The sequence below is a fragment of the Rhineura floridana genome, chromosome 3, assembly GCF_030035675.1.
Source record: "Rhineura floridana isolate rRhiFlo1 chromosome 3, rRhiFlo1.hap2, whole genome shotgun sequence".
Classification (NCBI taxonomy): domain Eukaryota; kingdom Metazoa; phylum Chordata; class Lepidosauria; order Squamata; family Rhineuridae; genus Rhineura; species Rhineura floridana.
Genome location: NC_084482.1, coordinates 107324414 through 107349645, shown reverse-complemented (window position 1 = coordinate 107349645; position 25232 = coordinate 107324414). Strand labels below are relative to the sequence as shown.

Genomic DNA, 25232 nt, shown 5'->3' with positions numbered 1-25232 from the left:
GACAGCTCCTATCTTTGGATGCATGATATTTGATACAGTATATTATGCCTTACACAGTCTCCCCTTAAGGTCAGACTGAATAAATTACAATATGCTTCTCTAAAGGTTTAACTGATCTTAGAAACAATTGCATGCATCAAAGTATACAATTTAAACACTCTATCCCTATTAAAGGCATCTGCCTTCACATGAGTATGATGGAGGACAGCAGGGTGCCTATACACAGAGCAGGCTTCCTGCTTCAGGCTTTCAACATGTGAAGGGCAGCTGGGCCAGGTGATGGAGATGCAAAGGAAGAGGAAGGACATGGCAATTGTGTGAGGGGAGAATGATTGTACAGGGCTACTGACTCCCAATGACTGGGCCATTGATATCCTGCCAGCTACGTCAGTAATGCTGCTTTAGTTAAGGTGTTCGGCGAAGTTCATTAGATGTAGCAGTTCACACAGTCAATGTTTACAATTTAGATTAAGTCTTACAGAATACACTTGACGATAGACAATGCCTACCTTACTTGTGCTGTAGGAACTTGCAGTCGTGTGCTTTCCAAGTTCTGCTGTTGCAAAAGTTAAGAGAGAAAGGTTATCACTGCTTTAATCTTGGACAATTATGACAGGCTGGTTTAAACTTGCTGGAGAAGCAAACTGCTAATTTAAAATCACAAGCACATTCTATTATGGAATATAAAGAAACTGATCTCCCAAAGTCACCATCGTAAGCCATCAGGAGTCATTTGCCACAGGGAATGACACAGTTTGTTCCATTGGTCCAGAATATTTTGGCAAACATGTAGCTTTTGTTGGGGGAGGGCTATTATCCCACTGGAATATCTGAAATGGGAGCTAGAGACACAGTGTCCTTCAGCTGACCAGGAATAGAAGTAAAGTATTGGCAAGAGCACACTGTTGTGCACGCATAAAAGGGTACCAATGGCAATCAACAAGTCTTAAGCTGGAAAATATTTTCCTTATTAGATCACAGTGCTGAAGCTAACTAAGCTTTCCAACAACTTTTCAACCAAATTGCATAGACTTTAATAGGCAAATGGTGCTTTTTTTTTACCTTCCCTAATATGACTCATTTTAGCATTTTGAAGAACAGATGTAATTGAATTCGATACAAGGTATAATTAAGGCACAGTGGCATTCCTGACATTTTAGCAATGAGGACAGTTAATTATAGGAAATGCAGCACTAACAGTTCGAAGGACTCCAATATCCATCATAGTACGATAATCACTGTGTCACCTTTTTCACATATGATATGATTTTGGAACACTGGTTTAGTAATCTAGAGACACTAGATTAATCTCATAAACCATCTAACATAGGTACTTACATTTTTCTACACCTTGATATTGGCTAGTATTTTAGAAGATGGTTGTGATGCCCCTGTAAATATAACACTGTAAATATGGTAAGTGCGGGTTTATTAGGGAGCTTTGGCTATGGGGCAGTATACAAGTGCAATAAATAAATAAATATATGTGGAAGTAGACTGAGTGAGAGGGGGGAGTACATGGGTTAGAATGTTGATGAGTGTTTGATGATTGGCTAAGCATCTGGATGTCTGAAGGTATAAATGGGAGGATGACAGTTGTGAGAGGGTTGGAGTTCTGAGACGGGTTTTTGGAGAGGATTGTTGGGTGGATTGGATTTAGGCAGGTAGTGAGGCAGGTTATCTATGACTAAGAAATATAGAGTAACGCATCTTATGAAACCACACGCTTGTTGACTGAACCTTTAAGTAATCTTGTTATTCCCTGTGTAAATAAATAAATAGTTCTTGGTTTACCAAAACGCCTGATCCTTGGCTGGGTTTCACAGACTGGAAGGGTGGGCAGGACATACACCAAGGAGGGGAAGCCATTTCAATGGTGGCAGCAGTGAAGAGATAGCGTAACATCATCAGGTATCCAAACCAACCCAGGGCTGTAATCTTTATAGGCACAAAGATACAGAGGGGTTGTGGCCTGCAAGTGCACCCAGACACAAAGTAGCAATAAGCCAGGAGGAGACGAAGGCACAGTCTCAAGGCAATATTGTTTACAGAGAGTGACAGGTAGTGGTGCCTAGCAGTGGGATCTTGAGAGATTTGTGCTAGGGCCGGTGAGAGAACTGTTGAGACCAGGACTCTTAGGTGGGATCCAGACAGGGTGGAGACCACAGCAGGGGTCCTGACAATGGTATCTGGCAATATTTTATACTGTGAAGGGATTGGATGTTCAGCCATTTTGTGTCTGTATTTGGTTGTACAATGGTTCCTTTTTGCTTTAAAAGCTCTTGTGTATAGGATGGTCAAAAGCTCACGGGAATGTTAAAAGCACAAAAGGATGTTTTGCTCATAAAGTTTTGTGCAATGAGATACTATGCACAAGAGAGTCAAAGGTTCATCCTAGGAACCTAGCAATTAAGGGGAAATAGAAGCTTAATCAAGACTCTACTATCCTGATTGTGTAAAAGATTGCGGGGGGTGGGGAGATTATATATATACAGTAAAGCAAGCTAGAAGAAAGGGTAGCCTGTCATGAAAGAGCCTCTCCTTCATAAACTTTATGACTTGAACACTGTACATTTATCTTTGGGGGCAGCCTTTCAAGACAAAATCTTCAGGGTTCAGTGTTAAGAGACTTTAGGGAAAGTTTTGAGAAATACAAGACTATGAACTCTTGTAACTGAGGCACAACACTATAGCCAGGAGTGATGGTAATAGGGCCTTGCAATGCCATTAAACTCAGGAAAGAAGGGTAGTATTTTGAAGAGCTAGAGTTAAACAGCTGCATTGAGAGGGAAAGGGCTGAAAACCCTTTAAGGGAGCTGGAATACTAGAAATGCTGGGGAGCAGCTGAGCACTGCAACAAAAAGGAATGGAAGAGAAGAAAACCAAAAAGGCACCCAGAAGCAGAACGGAGGGATGCAAATCGATAAATATTGGCTTGGTAATGAAAACATCTAGTATAGGCATAGCTGGATACATTCCTCTCTTATTTTATTTGTTTTAATGGGTAACTACTAAAATTAACTTTTTTGTCTCAAAAACTGTTTTAACTTGTTGCCTTCCTAAAACCTAAGTAAAAGCATAGTTCGTTTGATCTGAGGCTTTGTTATTTATCCCATGTTTAATTGCCATACCACTTTACCCACTACTGGTAGTAGTCCAGGCAAGTTAAAGACCAGAAGGTGAAATGACTGTTTAGTGGAGGCAGCCCAAGAAAAATAAAGATATCCTCTTGGTGACAAGCAATGACATTAAACAAGAAGAGTTGATCTGGCTGGATTGCTTGTCTCCCCTCTCATGCTACAGCCCATAGTATCAGATATGCTAATCAGCCAGAAAGAAACCGTACATCTAATAGCTGAACAGGCTACTGACAACAGCATCTAGGACAAAGCATACTAAGAAATACATTCTCAACCTGGTATTTAACTGTGGCCACAGATGTGGACCTCATCCCCTTCCCCAGTCATATTTCCAGTTACAGGCCTTTCCACTTTCTCTATACAAGTTAGTGGAGCAAATACTGCTTATGTGGGGCCAGACCTACCCTTGACTCAGCCAGATTCCATTAGTCTAACAGCAGATGGCAAGTGCAACCCCCACTCATTTGTTCCATTGATTGTATGAACAAAGGGAAGCATCTGCAGTTGCCATTCATATAGATAGGATACTCACAGTGAAAGAGTGTGGCCCAATACCCCCCCATCTGCCTTCTGCATTCAATTTTCTGCACTACTCCTACAGCCTCTTTGCTCTGCCTGTTCTCTTACTATCACTTCACTTCTGCCTCTGTGTTATGTTTATTATTATTTATTTATTAAATTAATATCCCACCTTTCCTCCTCAAGGAGCCCAGGGCGGCAAACAAAAACACTAAAAACACTCTAAAACATCTTAAAAACAAAAGACTTTAAAACACATTAAAACAAAGCAACTTCAAACACATTAAAACAAAACATCTTTTAAAAACATCTTTTTTTAAAAAAAAAAGGTTTAAAAACATCTTTAAAAGCAATTCCAACACAGGTGCAGACTGTGATAAGGTCTTTACTTAAAAAGTTTGTTGACAGAGGAAGGTCTTCAGTAGGTGCCAAAAAGATAACAGATATGGCACCTCTAACATTCAAGGGGAGAGAATTCCAAAGGATAGGTGTCACAACACTAAAGTTCTGCTACCTATGTTGTGTGGAACAGACCTCCTGGTAAGATGGTATCTGCAGGAGGCCCTCAACTGCAGAGTGCAGTGATTGACTGTGTATACAAGGGGTAAGATGATCTTTCAGGTATCCTGGTCCCAAGCCGCATAGGGCTTTATACACCAAAACAGAACCTTGAACTGTTGGCTATGGTAGGCTATCGTGGCCACATTTGAGGAGGCATACAGTAAAAGCACGAGCACCCCATCTGTTACAGTGAACATAGTCACATTTTCTCTGTACTTATATAGTAATGCTTGCCTTATTTTATAATTCGGTTCATTTCACAATAAATGGTGTATACGAGAAATCATGATTACTTCACTGGATTTTCCAGATGATGTAGTAGTCCATGTATCACTTACCACAATTAAGAATTGCTAACCAGTACAAATTTTAGATGCCAAATAGGCATGCTAGCCATGCTACTGATTATACAATCTCATTTTATATGGATCTTAAGAGCCAGTTAAAATGATCTAATGACAAGGAGCATGACAGCATGGAAATCCATAGATTGCTACGAGCTTTCCCACTTTCCTACATCTAACCTGCATATTTATATGGCAGGATTCCATCTGCATTTGTCCAAGATGGATTAAACATAATATAATGATGCTTGTGTGATTATAGAGCAGCAGTCTCAATAATGGCAATTACACCAACTTAAAGTTGGCTTACCCCATCTTTGCAGTAATCTAACATTTTAGTGTTACCAGTTCATCGATACAGGGAAACCTAGGTTTATTACAAAACACTTCAATGTTTTTACCAACCTTTGGTATTCTAGAAGTTGACAGAGACCTTGGATTAAGCTGTTATATATTCATTCAACATTGTGCACAGAATCAGTCACTCCATCCAATATATTTTTAATATTCCCCAATACACGCCAGATCTTTATAAACACAGACATATTTCCTATAGTAATTTGTGGGGGCACAGCATTTTATTATGTGTATTGCAAAGAACCATGAAGGACCATTTATGAAGATAAAAAGAGTGGCCTCCTTCTTACATTACCATAGCATCATAGGAGACAACATAGGGACAAATGCTACCTAGTCCATGTCTAGCCTTGGGTAAGGTAATGTCTTGCTATTTCCCACATGCACAGTCCTGCTAGCTATGCCCTGAATATCATGTTTAGAAAACTTTCTGCTATGGTTGGACTCAATGGCCTTACAGACCCCTTCCAACTGTACAGTACTATGATATGGAACAAATCTTGATTGCTCTTTGTTGTGGTGCCATATTTTATTTTATTTTAGTAAATCTCAATTTTTGTTCTGGATTGTGGGCAGTTAAAAACTTACTTGCATATTCTGTACATTTTCTTCATTCTGTGGTTCAAACACAGATGCAGCATTTTCTGGTCCAAGTAATCTGCGAGCCATTCTCTCCTCGTAGCTTAAACGCTAATACAGGGCAAAGTGAAAAGGAAAAGGTTACTTAGAAAAGGCCATTTAGTGGCTATTTAGCATAACACTGCACAACTCAAAGAGAATTGCAAAACCAACCAACAAACTCCTTAAAGTATTCCACTACTTGCTTTACTCAGCAAATCAGTATTTCTTCCCTACAATCCTGAGGAGGGGATGCATAGAAAAGAATGAACCTATGTGTATTCTCTTGGGAGTTGCCCAAGTACTTCTTGCTAAAAGTGTGCTGAGCTTCCCAGAAGATGGACTTATGGCAAGTGATGGGTTGCACCTCACAAGGATGGGGAAGAATGTGTTTGGCCACAGCATGGAGAACTTCGTCAGGAGAGCTTTAAACTCAATCCTAAAGGGGAGATGTAACTTTGGTGGTAACGATTAATGAAGGCTTGTGTTGTTGTTGTTATTATTATGATCATCATTATCATTATCACTAATATTCTTAACAAAGAAGAGTAACAATATCAGAATTATGAACACACAGATTCCCTCGGGGATCCTTTGTCCTCTAATTACTCATTATAGTCATCCTCACAGGCATATTATACATTGGTACATATGATAACAAAATAGTAGAAGAATAATTTAGACTATCCATAGAGCTTTGCAAGGTTTTGGTGATTTGTGTTGCCTCCAGCTGTGAATGTAATAAATGGTCCTAACAAAGGCTTGTGCAGGGTAAGAGGAACTGAGGGAACCGCTCTAACACAGCCCAGTAATAGTCTTCATAAAAATGTGAGAAGGAAGCCAGACTGTAAATCACATGTTCTTTGATGTCTGCATAGTAATGCCCAAAGTATTGGAAACAAACAGTACAAACTTGAACTCTTAATACAGGAGAGTAACAGGACAGTCAGCTGTCCATGACTCAATTCTAACTAGTAGAGATGACTTGGTGAATGAAGTGGCAGTTAGAGGAACTTTAGGGGAAAGTGACCACGCTATACTTGAGTTCTTGATTTTAAATGAAGCAATAGCTGATAGTAGCTATATGCATATCCTGTCCAATTTTAATAAACTTGGAACAATGGTAAGGTTCCGTGGCAAGCAACCCTAACGAGAAAAGGAGTTCAAGATGGGTGGGAATTTCTAAAAAATATTCAAAAGGCACAATGGCAAACAATTCCATCAAGGTAAAAAGGGGGAAGATGGCAGAAGAAGCCAATGTGGCTTCACAGAAAGCTTAGAGATGACCTGAAAACAAAAAAGGACACATATAAGAAGTGGAAGAAAGGCCAGACCACAAAGGAAGAGTACAAACAGGTAGCATGGAATTGCAGGGATAGTGTCAGGAAGGCTAAAGCTGAGAATGAGCTGAGGTTAGCAAGAGATGCCAAAAGCAACAAAAAAACTTTCTTCAAGGCAGAAGTGCTCAATTTCTGCTTTGGCTCAGTCTTCTCTCAAAAGAGGGTCTATGACTCTCCTGGGAAACATGAAGCTGAAGGGGCAGGATTGCAGCTTGAAGCCGATAGACAAATGGTCAAGGAATACCTGATCACTTTGAATGAGTTCAATTCTGCAGAGCCTGACAAACTGAATCCTAGAGTATTGAAGGAACTGGCTGAAGAACTCTCGGAAACACTGCCTATCATCTTTGCAAAATCGTGGAGGATGGGAGAAGTGCCGGATGACTGGAGGAGAGCTAACGTTGTCTACCTACAAAAAGGAGGAACTTCGAAACTACAAACCAGTCAGCCTGACATCCATCCCTTGGAAAATTCTGGAGCAGATTATAAAGCGGTCAATCTGTAAGCACCTTGGAAACAATGCAGTTATTACTAGAAGCCAACATGGATTTATCAAGATCAAATCCTGCCACACTAATCTTATCTCATTTCTTGATCGGGTAACCTTCTTGGAGACTCTGCGAATGCTGTTGACATAATGTATCTCAAGTTCAGCAAAGCTTTTGACAAAGCACCCCATGATATTCTGATTAGCAAGCTAGCGAAATGTGGGCTCGATAGAACTAGCAGGTGGACCCACAGGTGGCTACAGAATTGTACTCAAAGAATGTTTAACAGTGGTTCCTTCTTAAACTGGGGGGAGGTAATGAGTGGGGTACCACAGAGCTCAGTCATGGGCCCAGTGCTCTTCATCATTTTTATTAATGAATGGGTTGAGGAAGTGCAGGGAATACTTATTGAATTTGCAGATGATACAAAATTGGGAGGAACAGCTAATATCCTAGAAGACAGAAACAAAATTCAGAGTGATCTTGACAGGCTGGAGCATTGGGGTGAAAACAACAGAATGAAATTTAACAGGGATAAGTGCAAAGTTCTACACCTAGGAAAAAGAAACCAAATGCACAGTTATAAGATGGGGGGTACTTGGCCCAGCCATACTGTATGTGAGAAGGATCTTGGGATTGTTGTTGATCACAAGCTGAATATGAGCCAACAGTGAGATTTGACTGCAAAAAAGGCAAATGCTATTTTAGGCTGCATTAACAGAAATATAAATCGCATGAAGTATTGGTTCCCCTCTATTTGGCACTGGTTAGGCCTCATCTTGAGTACTACATTCAGTTCTGGACACCCCACTTTAAGCAGGATGCAGACAAAGTGGAACAGGTTCAGAGGAGGGCAACAAGGATGATCAGAGGACTGGAAACAAAGCCCTATGAGAAGAGACTGGAAGAAATGGGCATGTTTAGCCATGAGAAGACTGAGGTGAGATATGACAACACTGTTCAAGTGCTTGAAAGGTTGTTACAAAGAGGAGGGCCAGGATCTTTTCTCGATCATCCCAGAGTGCAGGACATGGAATAATGGGCTCAAGTTGCAGGCAGCCAGATTTTGACTGAACATCAGGAAAAGCTTCCTAACTGTTAGGGAGGTGGTAGGCTCTCCAATATTGGAGGCATTCAAGAGGCAGCTGAACAGGCACCTGTTTGATATGCTTTAAGTTGGACCTGCACTGAGCAGGGAGTTGGACTCTATGGCCCTTCCAGCTCTATGATTCTATGAAAACATAAAGCTCATCCAGACGAATATATTTTATTTCTGCTCTTGAGTGTCCTTGCCCCTTACTGATCAAAGCGGTTACTGAATAAAAGCTGCACATGTACCTCTCTCTGGCCTGATTGCTACATGCTGAATGAATAAACTAAATTCCCAGGTCAGGTTCTTTACAAGGAGAGGTTTTAACTCATTGGAGCTAGATTCAGCCTGGACCAATACATGAGGCAAAAGTAAGAATAAACTAATGTAGTACAAATATTCTGTGCAAGCTCAAAGGTACATAGGTTCAGGTTTCAAATCAATTTCTTTTAGCTGAAAGGGGCAAGATGAGCAGAGTGCAACACTGCTTCTTGTAAATAGGTACAACATGGGGTTAACACTGGAAATAGCAGTCCTGTGTAGACTTCCTTCTCTCTCATCTCAACATCTAGTTCAGTCTACCCAGTGTTGTAGCAAAATCATGATGTACATTCTACCCTCACCTTCTCTTAGATGGCGGCTAGCGGGAAACATATATTAACAATGATAGATACAGAGCAGTTGATCTAGACACCACAGGGAAACTCAACACAGGACTGCCATTTTCAGTGGCAATCTTGTGGTCAATTGACCTCCACAACATCATCTGACATACTTTGAAGGAGATTCTGATGGTTGCACTGATCTGTCTTGCATTTTTGACTTTGATTAGGTTTGAGTTTAGTATACACTAAAAGCCACTATTGCCAGAGCTCAATAACTCTGGAGAACAGCACTCCAGTGGAATCACTCCCAGTTCTGAAATGAGTGCCTTCAGTATTAAACATACATTGATTAATTTGGAGAATAAGTCTTGCTCGATTGGCACAACTTGAGTGGACATTTCAACACATATATGATCACACAAACAGTTTCATAAATAGGCTTTAGCTTATTCAATTGGTTTAAGATGGGAGCTAACATTGTGCCCTCCAGATACTGTACTAAAACTTCAGTCATCACTGACCGTTAGCTATGCTGGCTGGGGCTGGTAGGAGTTGGAGTCCAACAACTTCTGGAGGGCACTGTGCTGGTTAACCCTAGTTTAGAAATGCAAACTATAGGGTAATTACACTCGGAGTGATTCAGCTCAGATGCTTAATTTGGGAGCTCTCCTCTGCCAGTATGTTCTGTGCACAATATACATCTCTTACTTGGTTCCCGTTATGGAGAAGGTTATCTTTACATCGTAGTTTCCTTTCCAAGTCTTGAATGAGGGCGTCTTTCGTTCCTTGTATCTCTCTGTCAGAAGTCTTCTGCACTAGTTTGGTGTTGCTGATTTGCTTCTTGTACATAGGCTTTGAATAACTGCTAATTGAAGGGACAAGGTGAAATGAAGTTATTTGGAGCTGGACATAAGACATAGCGCTGAAGACAGCTCCATTAGAAGTTTGTGTTGTTACTCAGTTGATGTGCCAGGAGAAGACTACATCAATGCTATATGTAGACCTATCAGGAGCCATATTCCCATGTTATTCATATGTAGGGCGTTACTGTGGTTGCTTTTGAATAGGGCTGCATTTTCCCCGCCTCTAACGTGGTGTCTGTTTCCTCAAACAACCACGAGCTGCCCACTGTGGTCCGAAGTGAAAGTCTAACACACAAGCTGCTGCTCATTTGTAGCAGCTAATATGCAATCAGGACAAGTGGAACTTTAGACCCAGCTCTAAAATAATCACAGTTAACACCCTACATGCAAGCAACAAGTGAATAGGGCTTATGTAGTTTACTGTGCTGCAATGCCATATGCCACATATCATATGGGGCCAAACAATTAAGGTTTGGAAGAAGACACAGACTAAGGAGCTCTTATTAATCCATCCTTTATTTTCTGTGTGCACTCCAAATTACTTTCAAATTAAGAGGCACATACATACTGAGTGTCACCTCAATAAAATATTGCTTATTTTCCAGTAGCTTATATGTTCCATTGACAGATGCTCTTGGAGGTCACTGATTTATAGGGTTGCCATAATTCGTAATCGACTTGAAGGCACATAAATATATGTTCCATCTTTTTGCTTTCTACAGCCTAGGACTATTCCTTTAGAAAAAATAACTGAAATATCACTTGCTAGCAAGACATAGGTTATGGCCAAAGCAGAACTTTGATTTGTTTTAAAGATGAAAAGCATTCTCTCTCCATCTCCAAACATGTAGTTACAAGAATATCTTATTTTATGAAGGAAAACTCAGGATTATATCTCAACTCATTGCCAAGTCCTTTAAAAAGCTAGTATTTCTAGTTCATATCTTGCTGGCAATTCACTCCTAATAATTTCACAAGAGGATTCACTAACACTGGGAATCCTGAATCTATCATATTTGTATACTATTTCCTAAGACAGCTCACCACTGGGTTTCTGTGTGTTGTCTCACACTCAACTCCTATAAGTGTTTATTTACAATTAAGTCTCACTGATTGCAAAGGAACTTGATTCCAACTAAGCAAGCTTAGGGTTGCAGGCCTAGTATTGGAGCTGTATTAGTATTTCTCGTTGAGATCTTAAATAATGGCAAAACGTTTAGCAATTCTACAATGAAAAGCATTGAAGGAATGCAAGGTATTTTATAAAGTATTACAATGGTTACCTCAGGAACATGTGACCCTTACTCACAATTCTCTAAATAGAATTGGAACCAGCATTGCTGTTCCTAAACCTCATCTTTGTACCATCTGCATTTCAGTCCTATTATTATTAGAAAACATTCTTCCTGCCATCGGTCCTTTGTGTCCTTCAGATTTTATGCAGAACATGAATGCCACAGTTTTTCACAGCAGAACAAGAAAAGAGGCTTTGGAGAGGCAGAAAACATTGAATATCACAATGCTTGGGCAATATCAGAAGTTGTCCCTTACTCTGGGAACAAAACACTTATTCTAATTGGCGTGAACCTTCTTTTTCAAGAAATTTGGCCATCATTAAAATTGTACAATTATTTACAAATTTAAGAGGAGGATTTTGTTTTTCAGGTTTCCACAATAGGAGCTTCACTATGCATTTCATTGTTCTAAGTTGGAGTATATACTCTCAAAACCATAGTATGCTAGAGAGCAGCAGGAGATATTTCCACTCAGGACTGGATGGTACCCAAGAGATACTTCCACTTGTTCTGTGTCAACTGCTTACAGTGTGGATACATAGAGTGGAAGCATGAAATATCCTAAGAGAAATTATCACTAGGGCCAAAATCCAAGACAACCTCACTAGAGAGTAAGCCCCACAGTGAGAGACTTACTTTGATTAACAATACAGTCCTAAGCATGTTTTCAATGAAAGAAAATTCTGAGATCAGTGGGACTTGGGTCTGCTTAGGATTGCAGTAAATGTGCTTGATGGGGTTGCCCTAACAAAGCCAATGAAAGTATAAATCACTCAAGCAGGACTTTTCCCCTAAAAAAAGCATAAGAATCATAATTCATGCTAAAAACCTGAAAAGAAATAAAGGATATTTATCTGGCTTAAAATGAAGCTGTTCATTCTCTCTAAAAAGAAACACTTAATGGAAACGGCTTATATCATAAACTGGTTTGCTGCATCTTTCCCCAACAAAGGAGGCCAACTGAGGTGAAGAGCATTCATAAAATCATGCATATGGGGCCTGGTTCAGGTATCCAACTGGACATTCTGCATCTACTTTTATTTTTCAACCATCTCTTGCCTTCCTTCATACTAGGCTTTGGAAAATCCCATGCCCCATACGTCCCTTCTCTTAGCATTTGGAAAAACAAAAACAGACTTTACCAAATGAAGGGGGCTTCTCACAGTGAAGGTCACTCAAAGTTTGCCCTTCTTGGTTTTCCCTCCTGCTTCCTGTCTCCACAGCCAGCACTTATGCTGAGCTTAGAACACAAGACACAGGATGAAAAATGCTGAGGGTATCAATACACGCAGTTCAAAGGGAAAGAACATACTTACTTTGACTCCACTGAGGAAGGACCTTGGCTATTATAATCAAAATGAGAGGGCAATACGGAGCAAAGGAATGCTGCAGGGGACTGGTTATGCATGGATGAAGTCCTCTGCCCAGATGATGAACTAGCAGGAGACTGTGCAGATGCAGGTGTTACGGGAAATGAAGCACTACATGAAGGTGAGGAGAGCGAGATTGGCGAGCTCAGCGATGAAGAGGAAGAAAATTTCTTCTCATTAGGATTACAAGGCTGGATTAGAATGGAAGACTGCTTGGTTTGCCTGCTTGGAAGCGTAGTAGAGGTTTCTGGTCCTGGAGGCTGTGATTTCCCTTGATATGTATTTTGTGACTGGATAAAGTGTTTTGGACGCTCATAATTAAACATGCTTGGTTGATACATAGAGGACACAGATGGGAGGTTACTGACACTCATAGGGAAGCTTTCACAATTGTTCTGCTTTTTTTAGAAAGGTGAAAAGGGGCTTTGGGTTGGTGGCTGGAAATAATAGTTGATAAATTTTGTAGCCTTTCTTGGCTAGGTTGCTGGGTGGAACAGAATCCCTGCCTCAGCAGAGTGTGGCTGTCTTGATGACGGAATCCCTTTAGGAAAACAATACAAATAAAAATAAATGGCATGCCACAATGACTAGCAAAAGGTCATGCAGACTTATCAAACTGGAAGGTTCCAATGGTTAATGTAGTCTAACCCTGCCAAAACAGAATGTCTTGTACCTAAAGTATCCCTGTGGAATATCTGTCTAATCTCTTCCCGCACTGCTAATTCTTTATTAAAAGTATTCCACTTTATACTCAGCCCTCTAAAAATACTCCAGTGAATGCTAACAGGAATTTCAAGTGATTTGTCAGTATACATTTGCTTAAATATACTATATATAGACAGATATAATAAAATATATCACATTAATTTACATGTTGACTAAGTACATTGTAAAATCTCTCACCCACTGAAAGCAATGGAACTCAATGAGCTGCTTTCATTGGATTACAATTGTAGCCATCACTAGAAGATACTAGCCCATTAAATAAATGATCAAAGTGCCCAACATTCAATGCAGTGGCCGATTACTGGAGAGTCCAAAAACCAAAATAAAACTTTGGTTCTGTAAATAATTTATGATGGTAGAATGTTAACATTGATAGCAACTGTTAAGCTAGCTCTGCCCTGTAATTTTTTTCCATAGAGGCTTCACAATTTGTGTAACAGTAAAAGGAATGTACAATGAACAGATGGTACAGTGCTCACCACGAGTCTCCTCTTAATTACAAAATATGCCTCTAACCTTTGTGGGTCAGAAGACAGCTTTGAAAAATTTGGACTTCTTGCTTATCTGCTCATGCTAACAAGCTGAAGGCGCAAGAGATGTTCCAATGCATCTCACTTAAGTAGACTCAAATTCATGATAAAAGGTTATGTAATATAATAATATAAAGGATCAGGATATTAGGATTAATATAACATGGTTCCTCACTAACATACTGTTAGCCTTCAAAAAACCATGACCTCTTTATGCTACAGTTTTACAATTGAACTCAATTGGACAAGTGCTTATGTTCCACTGAAATAAATTGCTTGCCTTTCTCTGGCTTGTGCTCAATCTACAGCAATTTGTATACACAACTAAGTAATTTTAAGCCAAGTAGTCATTCCAAATAGTTCCTCTGAATATAGAGGGTCATCTAGGCACATTAAAAGTTTATACTCCACTATCAGATTTAGAATCCGGTTTCCTCAGCAATTTATTTAGTACTACCAAAATCAGTGAGCAACCATGAAGAATTGACCACAGCTTTGTGTAACTCACAAGGTAATGCTTGTGTAGGCAATTGTGTTCACACAATTCATTTTCTGTCAACACAAGCAGTCTTAATCATCTCCAGGCACACACTCACATAATGTTATAAGAACTGGGCATTTACAGATATAGTTAGCAGCAATTCCTACAATGATGGCAGCACTTTTTGTAACCACTGTGAATTGCTACTGATCCCAGATGGGGAGCTGATATAAACAGATAGTTGGCAACAGTTTTTTTTAATTTGATTTTTCTAGAAAAGGTAAATCCCTGATTAAATTGGGGAGGGGGGAGAATAAGGGTTGGCAAAATAGAGGCTGGAATTTTATGCAGGCACAGCAAAGAAACTGCAGATGTGAAGATCACCCATCCCACAGCAAACACCCCATCTCATGCATTTACATATAACAAATTCCTGTGCTTTTAAGTGAAATGTAGCTTTAGGAGGAGGTACTGTTGAGTAGGAATATTAGGGGAAGAGGTACTTAACCCTTTCTCCCAGTTATTTTTCTACTCAAAAACCACCACCAGCAGCAGCTGCTTCCCCCCTGCAGAGTTCCAGATCAGCTGTTTTGCTACTATATATACATATAATGTGTGAGTACAGTGTGTTGTCTTCCTTTCAGAGGAGAACCAGAAGTAGGTTCCATGAGGTCATACATTCCCCAAAGAGATCAAATTATTAGGGTGGAGGTTTATATAAAGTCTTTTCCTTTTGAGAGTTATCACAAGTTGCAGATTAACCCTAGTAAATAAGTAATTATGAATCAGAAAGCAGCATCTCTCCTATTTCTTCCTCTGCACGTTTCAGGAACAAGACTAAAACAAGATCTTTGGATCACCTTCCAATTGGTATGAGGAAACAGGCGGAATGCTTTATTACCCCTAAACCCTAAAACAAGAAGTCTCCCCGCCTCCCATGAAGTTTGCTAGGAGTTCTCCCACCCGGCAAGACAAGCTGAGCCAGCAAGATCCTAGTACACTTAGAGTTTGCTAAATACACATAATTCTGCTGAGCACAGACACACAGTACAGCGAAGCATTCCCCCTTGAAAAAAAACATCCACTGCTCCTCGGATTCGATAGTCCGTCCCTAGCATCCACTAACAGCGCAATCCTAAACGCGTTTACTCTGAAGTCTCTCCAAGTTCAATGGGTCTTACTCCCTAGAACGATTTGCTTCGAATTGCAGCCTAACCCACTGCATGCTAAGGACTCGGGAGCCTCTAAAGCGGCAAATTCAACTGGGGCTCCTGCTGGGAGGAAGGGCGGGATATAAATCAAATATATAAATAATAAATAAATTCCAGGGTAGCCCGCTTGGCTTACACTGTTACTACACGACAGAACCCAACAAATGAACTGTTCTAGCGGTAAAGCAAGAAGTGAGGGGAGGAACAAAGAGTCTTACCTATAATCAAAAGATGGTATCACCTGAGGTGTTTTTAACCAGTACTGGGGGGGAAACCCAGCCATTCACTAACACAGACTATAGTCATAGTGGCTCTCTGCTTAGTATTAATAAGACCAGTGACTTTTATCTGCTGCCAAATAATGACATCCCATGTACTCGCTTGTCCACCTCCCGAGGCAAAGTTATCAAAATAAGAGTCCCAGCTCTGCCTGACCGCCACCATCATCTCTCGTTAAGACACAGCACATATTTGGCTGCCGGTTTAATGAAACAAGCCGATATCATGCATATTATTCTGTAGTAAAGCCCAAGGGACCCAATACACCTTACTCCCAAATAACCGTGCAAAAAATTCCGTCCTTAGCTGCACAAGTCTTTTGAAGGTATTGTTCGGGCACCTGTGTGAGCAGCGATTCTGGTTGACAGGAAAGAGAAGCACATTAGGAATGTCCTACAAGGAACAAATTTAACTATAAAATACGGGGGGGGGACGACGACACAAAGAATAAGATAAAACGATTAGTTTGGTAGAAAAGCTACAAAGGCTCTGTACCAAACCCCTCTTTTAAAAGGGGAGTACTCACAACTGCGAACAAAACCTTCCATCCACCGGCTGAAGCTTCCCTGCCAGCTATTTCACTGAGCCCCTCCCGGAGAAAGTCACCCACCGAGCTTCTCCAAGACTACCATTCATTACGGTTTCATTCCACAGCCCACCGAGCCGGGAATGGCCTCGAACTAATCCCACGGTCATCATCGGTAAATCTATTCAGGAGGAGCGTTAGCATTCCCTGCCAACTACAGTCTGACCCTGGTGCAGCTGTTAGGCACGCCTAGTTTTACACAGGATCACCGGGCTGTTAGTAGTTTAAGTCTCTCCGACTTCAGCGGGACGCTTCCAAAGGTTTGCGACCATTAAGAGGGAGCACTGTTGAACTACGCCGGCATTCCGAACAAAAGCACGGCTTGCAGTTAAGTAGCCAGTCAAACGAGAATTATGCTGTAATTAGTAATTAGTAAGCAAAAGGGAGAGTTCGAAAACCAGAGATAGTTTTGAGAGAGAAGACGAACTGAACGCATTCCACCCGTTTCCGGAAATGTAGGCGCTAAGGGGGTGAATGAAGAGTTTAACGAGGCATAATAAACTGTAGTGCCCTGTATTAACTCTTCGCTAATTCAGCAGCCGCTTCAAAATGAAACACGCACGCTCCCGCCGTCGAGGGGACTTTGATTCTGAAGCAGAGGTAAGGGGCGCCTGTGTAGCATCCGATCAGATTTCAGTATTTCCAACCTAGTCGCGCTGGCGCTCCTTTTGTTCAAGCACCCCTCTGACTGCCCTTCCTCTCTTGCAGAAAGTCTCTGCAGACAGTTCCAACTGGCTAGCTGTCTGGATGCTTAGCTGTTAGCTGTGGTGAGGAGGCGTGAAAGAAACAAAGCACCTGGTCCTCGCCTTCCAAATTCACACAAGCATCATGCTTAGGCGCCGAAAAATGAGATTGGCTAAATCCTTTAAATTTTTTTCCTCCTCTGGACATCTATCAGCTTCACAGTACCCAGAGAGGGGGACGCTCCAATACGAAGCCAGCCTTCCTCCCCGACTAGGGAAGTTTCAGGCGAAGCCTCTTTCCCTATTTTTGCACAGTTCACCGGGGGAGGCGGGGGTCGCTGACTGCCTGGCTGAAGGAAGTTGCTGGGCAGATTTCCGCATGATCTTGCACCTCTTAAATAGAGTTCAATGACATCAATATAATCCTGCCTTGCACAGACTGACTCAGATTCGACTTTATTGGGATGCTGCTGTAATCTGTTAGTCTTCAAGTCAACTCACTTTATTTATTTATTTAATTTAATTTAATTTAATTTATATACCGCCCTAAGCCCGAAGGCTCTCTGGGCGGTGTACATAAAAAGTAAAAGCAAGCACAATATATAAATACAATAAATACAATAACTCAAGAAACTTTCTAGTGACATGATACAGGGAGCTTTCTGAAAGTGGTTAAGAAACATACAGCTAAGAACTATTTATCATAAACAATGCTAAAAATGCCTTCCAAGGGTTGCATTCAACTAAGTCCTACTCAGCAAGCCATAGACCCATTCAATTAATGAGCCTGTTACTCATGTATATTGACTTCAGTGGGTCTACCCTGAGTAGGACTGCCACTGAATACCACCCCAAGTCTGTAATGCATTGCTTAGGAATTTATTAAAACATTTATAGCCCAACTTTTTTGGGGGGGGATATGCTCAAGGTGGCTTACAAACAACATGATTTAAAATCCATACAGAGCAAGAGAAACAAAATAAATTCCATCAAAAAGCAACCATAGCAACCAAAATGATTCCTAAGCCTAATTCAAATGAGACCAAAGGCTTTCCTGAGTCAACCTGTTTTGGCTTCTCACCAAAACAAATTTTGCATTGAAATGGGCAGGCAGACGTCTTTAGGAAGGACACCTCACTAACTCAGTGCTGCAGTCACCAAGGTCCAGCTGTGCAACCACACACTTAAGATGACAGGGCGACAGACAGCAAGTCTCAGTAGCTGGCCATGTTGATCTGAGCTGGACTGGGCACACACTCAGGAAGCTGGGCTATTAGATTGTCATTTATTATTGCTTCATCAACACACTGTTCCTTGTATTTATAAAATCCACTGGCTATAAGCAAGATGTTGTTGTTGTTATGTGCCTTCAAGTCGATTACTATGAATCAGCAACTTCCAAGAGCATCTGTCATGAACCACCCTGTTCAGGTCTGTGGCTTCCTTTATGGAATCAATCCATCTCTTGTTTGGCCTTCCTCTTTTTCTACTCCCTTCTGTTTTTCCCAGCATTATTGTCTTTTCTAGTGAATCATGTCTTCTCATGATGTGTCCAAAGTATGATAACCTCAGTTTCATCATTTTAGCTTCTAGTGACAGTTGTGGTTTAATTTGTACTAACAACCAATTCTTTTTCGCAGTCCATGGTATGCGTAAAGCTCTCCTCCAGCACCACATTTCAAATGTGTTGATTTTTCTCTTATCTGCCTTTTTCACTGTCCAACTTTCACATCCATACATAGAGATCGGAAATACCATGGTCTAAATGATCCTGACTTTGGTGTTCAGTGATACATCTTTGCATTTGAGGACCTTTTCTAGTTCTCTCATAGCTGCCCTCCGCAGTCCTGCCTTCTTCTGATTTCTTGACTATGGTCTCCATTTTGGTTAATGACTGTGCCGAGGTATTGATAATACTTGACAAGTTCAATGTCCTCATTGTCAACTTTAAAGTTACATAAATCTTCTGTTGTCACTACTTTAGTCTTTTTGACATTCAGCTGTAGTCCTGCTTTTGTGCTTTCCTTTTTAACTTTCATCAGCATTCGTTTCAAATCATTACTGGTTTCTGCTAAGAGTATGGTATTGTCTGCATATCTTTGTCGGAAGGCAGAGCTGGGGTCCCAATCCCGGGGAGCTGGATCCCGGAGAGTTGGGAGAAGAGTATTCGGATGGATGGCAGAGGGAAGGGGGAGGAACTTCCCCCCTTTGGAGCGAAGACGAAACAGAGGAACTGCCAGTGATAAGGTCGCTTAGCAACGGGGAGCCTGAGCCCTCCCTGGACATTCTCACGCCTCCCCCTCTTTCAGGCTCAGAGCAAGAGGGGAAAGAGGGAGGGCTGCTCACAGCCGAAAAGCGGGGAGGCAGTTTACCATCAGCCCCTCCCCTATCCCCCATCCTGGAATCGGAAACTTCAGAAGAGGAGGGTGTGATGCTTCCCCCCTCACCGCGCACACGCAGACAGCTGAAAAGACAGGAGAGAAGGGGGGGAAGGCGGGCAGTACCTGAGGGGCAGTTAAGGAGGAGCGAAAGGAAGAAGTCCCTTGCTCTGTCAACTTTCTCCCAATGCCGCAGGACCTGTATCCCTGTATTGCTTCATGAGAAAACGCAGTCTTTGTTTGGACATTACCCTAATAAAACACGAATTAACTACAGCCGTTGGTCTGGTTCCTGAGTCACATCCTGGGCCTGACAATCTTAAAGTATTGATGTTTCTCCCTCCAATTTTCACACCTCCTTCATCTTGGTCCAATCCCGCTTTCCGTATGATATGTTCTGCATACAGATTAAACAAATAGGGTGATAAAATACACCCCTGTCTCACACCCTTTCCAATTGGGAACCAATCGGTTTCTCATTTCTTTTAAAGCATTCCATTGTTTTTCATGATCTACACAGTTCTGAAATTCCTTGGTCCGTTCCATTATCCAATGTATGTTTGCGATATGATTTCTGGTGCCTCTTCCCTTTCTAAATCCAGCTTGGACATCTGGCATTTCTTGCTCCATATATGGTAAGAGCATTTGTTGTGGAATCTTGAGCATTACTTTACTTGCATGGGATATTAAGGCAATAGTCCGGTAATTACTGCATTCTCTGCGATCCCCTTTCTTTGGAAGTGGGATATATATTGAACTCTTCCAGTCTGTAGGCCATTGTTTAGTTTTCCATATTTCTTGACAAATTTTTGTCACAATTTGGACAGATTCAGTCTCAGTAGCTTGTAGCAACTCTATTGGTATGCCATCTATTCCTGATGATTTGTTTCATCCAAGAATTTTAAGAGGAGCTTTCACCTCACATTCTAAAATTTCTGGTTCTTCATCATATGGTTCCTCCGTGAATGAATCTGTCATCCTGGCATCTCTTTTACAGAGTTCTTCAGTGTATTGCTTCCATCTTCCTTTTATTTCATCTCGGTCAGTCAGTGTGTTCTCCTGTTGATTAACATCCCTACTCGTGGTTTAAATTTCCCTTTCATTTCTCTAATCTTTTGGAATAGGGCTCTTGTTTTTCTCATTTTGTTGTCCTTTTCTATTTCTATACAATAACTATTGTAATAGTTTTCTTTGAATCTGGTGCACAACAGATTTTACATAATGTTAGAAGATTCATGCTTTTAAATCTAAAAGATCCCCAGTATGTCACTCACTTGTAGGCCCACCAACTTCTAGTTATCATAATTGTCCTTTTTCAACAAGTTTTTTGGGGGAAAGCAAGAGTAACTCCAGATTGCATTATGGGAAAATGGCAATCTGCTGTTCTGTGACCGTGGCTTCAAATATTAACAAGAATTAATAAAGGCTCACAATTTTGGGGGTTTTTGCACATCCTTTTAGTGCAGCATCCTAAGAAGGAACTTGCACATTTCTTCCTCCATCATGATGATGTGCCCAAGTGGTAGAGCATATATGTGTTTGCAGAAGGTCCCAGGTTCAATCCCCAGCATCTCCTGGTTGGGCTGGGAAACACTGCCAGTATAGACAATACGGAGATAGAAGATGGGCCAATGGTCTGACTCTGTATAAGGCAACTTCCTATTTTCCTATAAACACTTGTATATCTTGCAATTTGGGTGGAGGAGTAAAAGCGACAGGAAGTGTGCAAGTCTCCTTATATTGAAAGCCTGAAGAGCAAATTCTTGAATTGCTCCATCTCAGAGAGCATATGTGTGAATGCTTCCGTTTAGAAAAGTGCTTCCAATATTTCTAAAGATGTAAGCCTAATTCTCAGAAATAGTAAGCCTGTGCCTGGCCCATTTGTTACAATCATTATCTATATGACAGAACAGCAGGAGGGAAGCCCAGTCATCTACCATGTATGCCAGAACACTGCACCAGGGACACTCAATTTAGCAAACTAAGTCAGCCTTATAAATAAGCCTATGGAAGTTACTAGCCTGCTATGAAGCTAGTTGCCTGCACTTCCATGTTGTCTGCAGAGAAAAGGAAGCCCCCTCCTTCACAGCAAACATAGAAATGCAGACTATTGCCCTCTTAACAGGCTCTTTAAAAAGTGCCTTCTATCAAGCAGAGGAGAGATGGAGTGATCCAAAGTCCTTTTTCTACTAGGCTGTTCACACACCTGTATGGAACTCCTGGTCACCTATTGCTACCAGGCAAGTTAAATAAAAGGCTCGTCTAAGTGGTCTGTGGGTTTAGCCAAAGAAAAAATAAGATTAATTGATAGGGCAGAAGGCTGCAACGTTTGTGTTCTAGTAGTTCCTGAATCAATAATCTAGTTCACTCTGTTGCTTTTACCTATGTGTTCTGAAGCATCTGATATCGATCTGTGCTAGAACTAACCAATCATTCGTTTGATATTGTGTTACGTTCCTTCCTGGAACTGTAAAGAGAAGCTTTTTACTGAAACAGAGCATTTGTCTCTCTTGCCTGGTACCATCTACTCTGAGCAGCAACATCTCTCCTGAGTTTGTCTTCTGTGATTTTTTATCAGATTTTCAAAGGGATGAAGCAACTCCCCTGTGAGGAAAGGTTATGGCATTTGGGGCTTTTTAGTTTAGAGAAAAAGTGAGTAAGAGGTGGCATGATAGAAGTGTATAACATTATGCATGGCATGGAGAAAGTGGATTAAGAAAAGTTTTTCTTCCTCTCTCATAACACTAGCACTTGTGGACATCCAATGAAGCTGAATGTTTGAAGATTCAGGACAAAAAAAATAAAGCAATTCTTTACAGTTTGCACAGTTAAGCTATGGAATTTGCTCCCATAGGAGGCAGTGATAGCCACCTACTTGGATGGTTTAAAAAAAAAGATGAGACAAATACATAGAAGATAAAGCTATTGATGGTTAATACTCATGATGGCTATGCTCTTTCTCCACAGTTGGAAGCGGTATGCTCCTGAATACCAGTTGCTGGAAGTAACAAGGGAGGAGAGTGCTCTTGCGCTCAGATCCTGCTTGTGTGCTTCCCATAGGCATCTGGTTGGCCACTGTGAAAGCAGGCTCACCTTATGTTCTTAGATTCAGGATGCAGAAACTAAACTCAGGATTTGAGCTATGACCCTTTCCATGTACTGAAAAATCTACTTACATTTAGGTCTTTTTGAACAGGGAAGCTGGAAACTAGTGTACTAAACCATGTTTACTTCCTGTTCAAAAGGTCAGTCTTATGCTGCATACCTAAGCATGATTACAGCTTACAGATGGAAATGAAGCCAACTGAAAATCACTGGGCATTACATATGAATAAACATGCTTAGGATTAGGCTGTTCATTGGCAGTCTCACATTGCTTACTTTGAGCTGCACAACAAGATGGATAATTTCTGAGTTACAACTAAAATATTGCTCCATTCATGAACAACTGGGAATGTCAAATTCTCTGTAAGTGAGGTTAGCCAAAAAGCTAAAGGTTTACTCTGCAGAATCCCATCACAAAGAAAACTTTTCAATCTTACTCGCTAAATTCATGGAATTAGCAGTTCAAAAGAATACATAATAAAAGCAATATTGCTTTGATCCATCTTGGTTGCAAAGAAAACATTTAAATACACAAACCAGAAGTACCTACCTTCTTTTTGGTTTATCTTCTCCAGAGAAAACTAGCAAGGTTCAAAACTAAATCAGTATAAAATCAAGCTTACATACAAGTACTTTGGACACACATTCTATCAAACAAGTGTTAATTGGGTACCAATTAACATAAAATTCCTCCTAAAGAAAAACGTGATTAAGAAAAGGAAATGGGCCCTGATTGAAACCAACCATTTTCAGTCAAACATCAGAACTAGCAGGCATAAAAGGAAACTGTAGTGCAACTAACAGCTTCATAAAATGCAGTGCAAAGAATGTTTTACGTTCTCTTTTCTTAGAAAGAGAAGTTACATTCTCTTTTCTTAGATCAGACACCAGCACCTTTGACTTGCAAGTTCTAGAACTGATTTTTGATTAAAAAAAAGGTAAAGGTGTCCCCGCACTTGTAGCGCGAGTCGTTTCCGACTCTTAGGGTGACGTCTTGCAACGTTTACTAGGCAGACGGTATAAATGGGGTGGGATTGCCAGTTCCTTTCCTGGCCTTTCTTTACCCCCCAGCATATGCTAGGTACTCATTTTACCGACCACGGATGGATGGAAGGCTGAGTGGACCTCGACCCCTTTTACCGGAGATTCGACTTCCTCCTTCCTTTGGAATCGAACTCCGGCCTGAGCAGAGCTTTCGGCTGCATTACCGCTGCTTACCACTCAGCACCACGGAGGAACTATTGATTTTTGATAGCCAGATATAAATTAAGAGTACTTGTGTGTCTGCAAGAAGCTGAATGAACTAAAGGGAAGCCCTGAAATTAATGAGGTTTAGAAGTGAATCAGCAGCTAATAAGCAGCTTGAGAAAAGAACTAGCGTTTTGTACAACTCTGCCCCCCAGAATAACCTTTGTGTCACCCCAATTAATACACTTCCAACACAGACAGCTAAAACTGTTAGGGGCTTGCCCAGGCTGCCCTGGTTCAGCTTTATCGAAAGGGCGTTCTAAACCTTGTACAAAGTAGTTCATTTACCTATAAACATGTTTTCCATCTGTTTCTATCTTGTTCCAGTGTAACATTCTGAATGAAGAATTGGTTCTTGGAATTATTCCTAGAGTTGTGTATATCAAGGCATCATCTTTGCAGGGATGACATTAAGTGGATGCCTTCAACTTGTTAAAAGGGAATCCTGTGATCTGGATTGGATTCTATGATCCGTCTCATGGAATTATCTCAGCCACTTGCAGGTTTATCTCATTACAAATCTAGGCTTGTCTTCTATGTACCTTTTGCCATTAGGGTGGTTATTATTATTATTATTATTGAATTTATTAGTCGCCCATCTGGCTGGTTTACCAGCCACTCTGGGCGACGTACAGAATAAAAACAATAATCAAACATTAAAATTTAAAAATATAACAGTAAAAGCCTAGGCCATGCCAAAAGCCTTCCTGAAAAGCTATGTCTTCAGGGTCTGGCGGAAGCTCATCAAAGAAGGGGCATGACGGAGATCATTGGGGAGAGAATTCCAAAGGGTGGGGGGCACTATTGAAAAAGCCCTCTCTCTGGTCCTCACCAGTCTAGCCATTCTAACCGATGGGACCGAGAGAAGGTCTTCTGAGGCTGATCTTGTTGAGCGGCATCCCTGACGATGCTGGAGGCGCTCCTTCAGATAGATTGGTCCAAAACCGTATAGAGTTTTAAAGGTCAGAGCCAACACCTTGAATTGGGTTCGGTAAGCAACCGGTAACCAGTGCAACTCCTTCAATACAGGAGTGATGTGATCTTGTCGGCGGCTACCTTTAATGTGTCCTACATTACATAGAATGGTCTATTTCAAGGGCTGTCCCATCCAATTTAATGATAACCATAAGGGAGAGCAGGAGCCTTGAAGTTGCCCATCAGCAGTTAGCCCCTGTACAACAGACTGAGCAGGAATGTAGGCTTGTCTTCCCCACTATGGTAAGATGTATGCCAGAGACAGAAAACAATAATATGCTGGCCATCTCATGGTAGATTTGGTTGTACTTTCAGGGGTCCTATAAGGAACTATGATATTCTAGAACTCTGGATTTCTGAAGCTTTAAAAAGAGTCTCATGGCTCCTTAAAGATCTATTATGACATTAGCTGCAGTATACTAATGGAGCAGGCTAACTCA

At 41.0% G+C, this 25232-nt stretch overlaps 1 protein-coding gene across 17 annotated transcripts in view; it reads right to left on the bottom strand.

The window, feature by feature from the left end:
- MYOT (myotilin) overlaps nucleotides 1–25232 on the bottom strand; it is a 73990-nt gene that overhangs the window by 9305 nt on the left and 39453 nt on the right. For 8 of the 17 annotated variants that reach the window (XM_061617216.1, XM_061617222.1, XM_061617223.1 and 5 more), the window contains 3 exons: nucleotides 9771–9927; nucleotides 5510–5611; nucleotides 510–556 (listed from right to left, as the gene is read on the bottom strand). In XM_061617216.1, coding sequence (XP_061473200.1) covers nucleotides 510–556; nucleotides 5510–5611; nucleotides 9771–9927 — 306 coding nt within the window. Of the gene's footprint in view, nucleotides 1–509; nucleotides 557–5509; nucleotides 5612–9770; nucleotides 9928–12536; nucleotides 13132–15756; nucleotides 16309–16343; nucleotides 16364–17050; nucleotides 17144–25232 lie in introns of those variants that run through there. The other 9 variants (XM_061617227.1, XM_061617228.1, XM_061617226.1 and 6 more) reach the window with 9 other exon arrangements.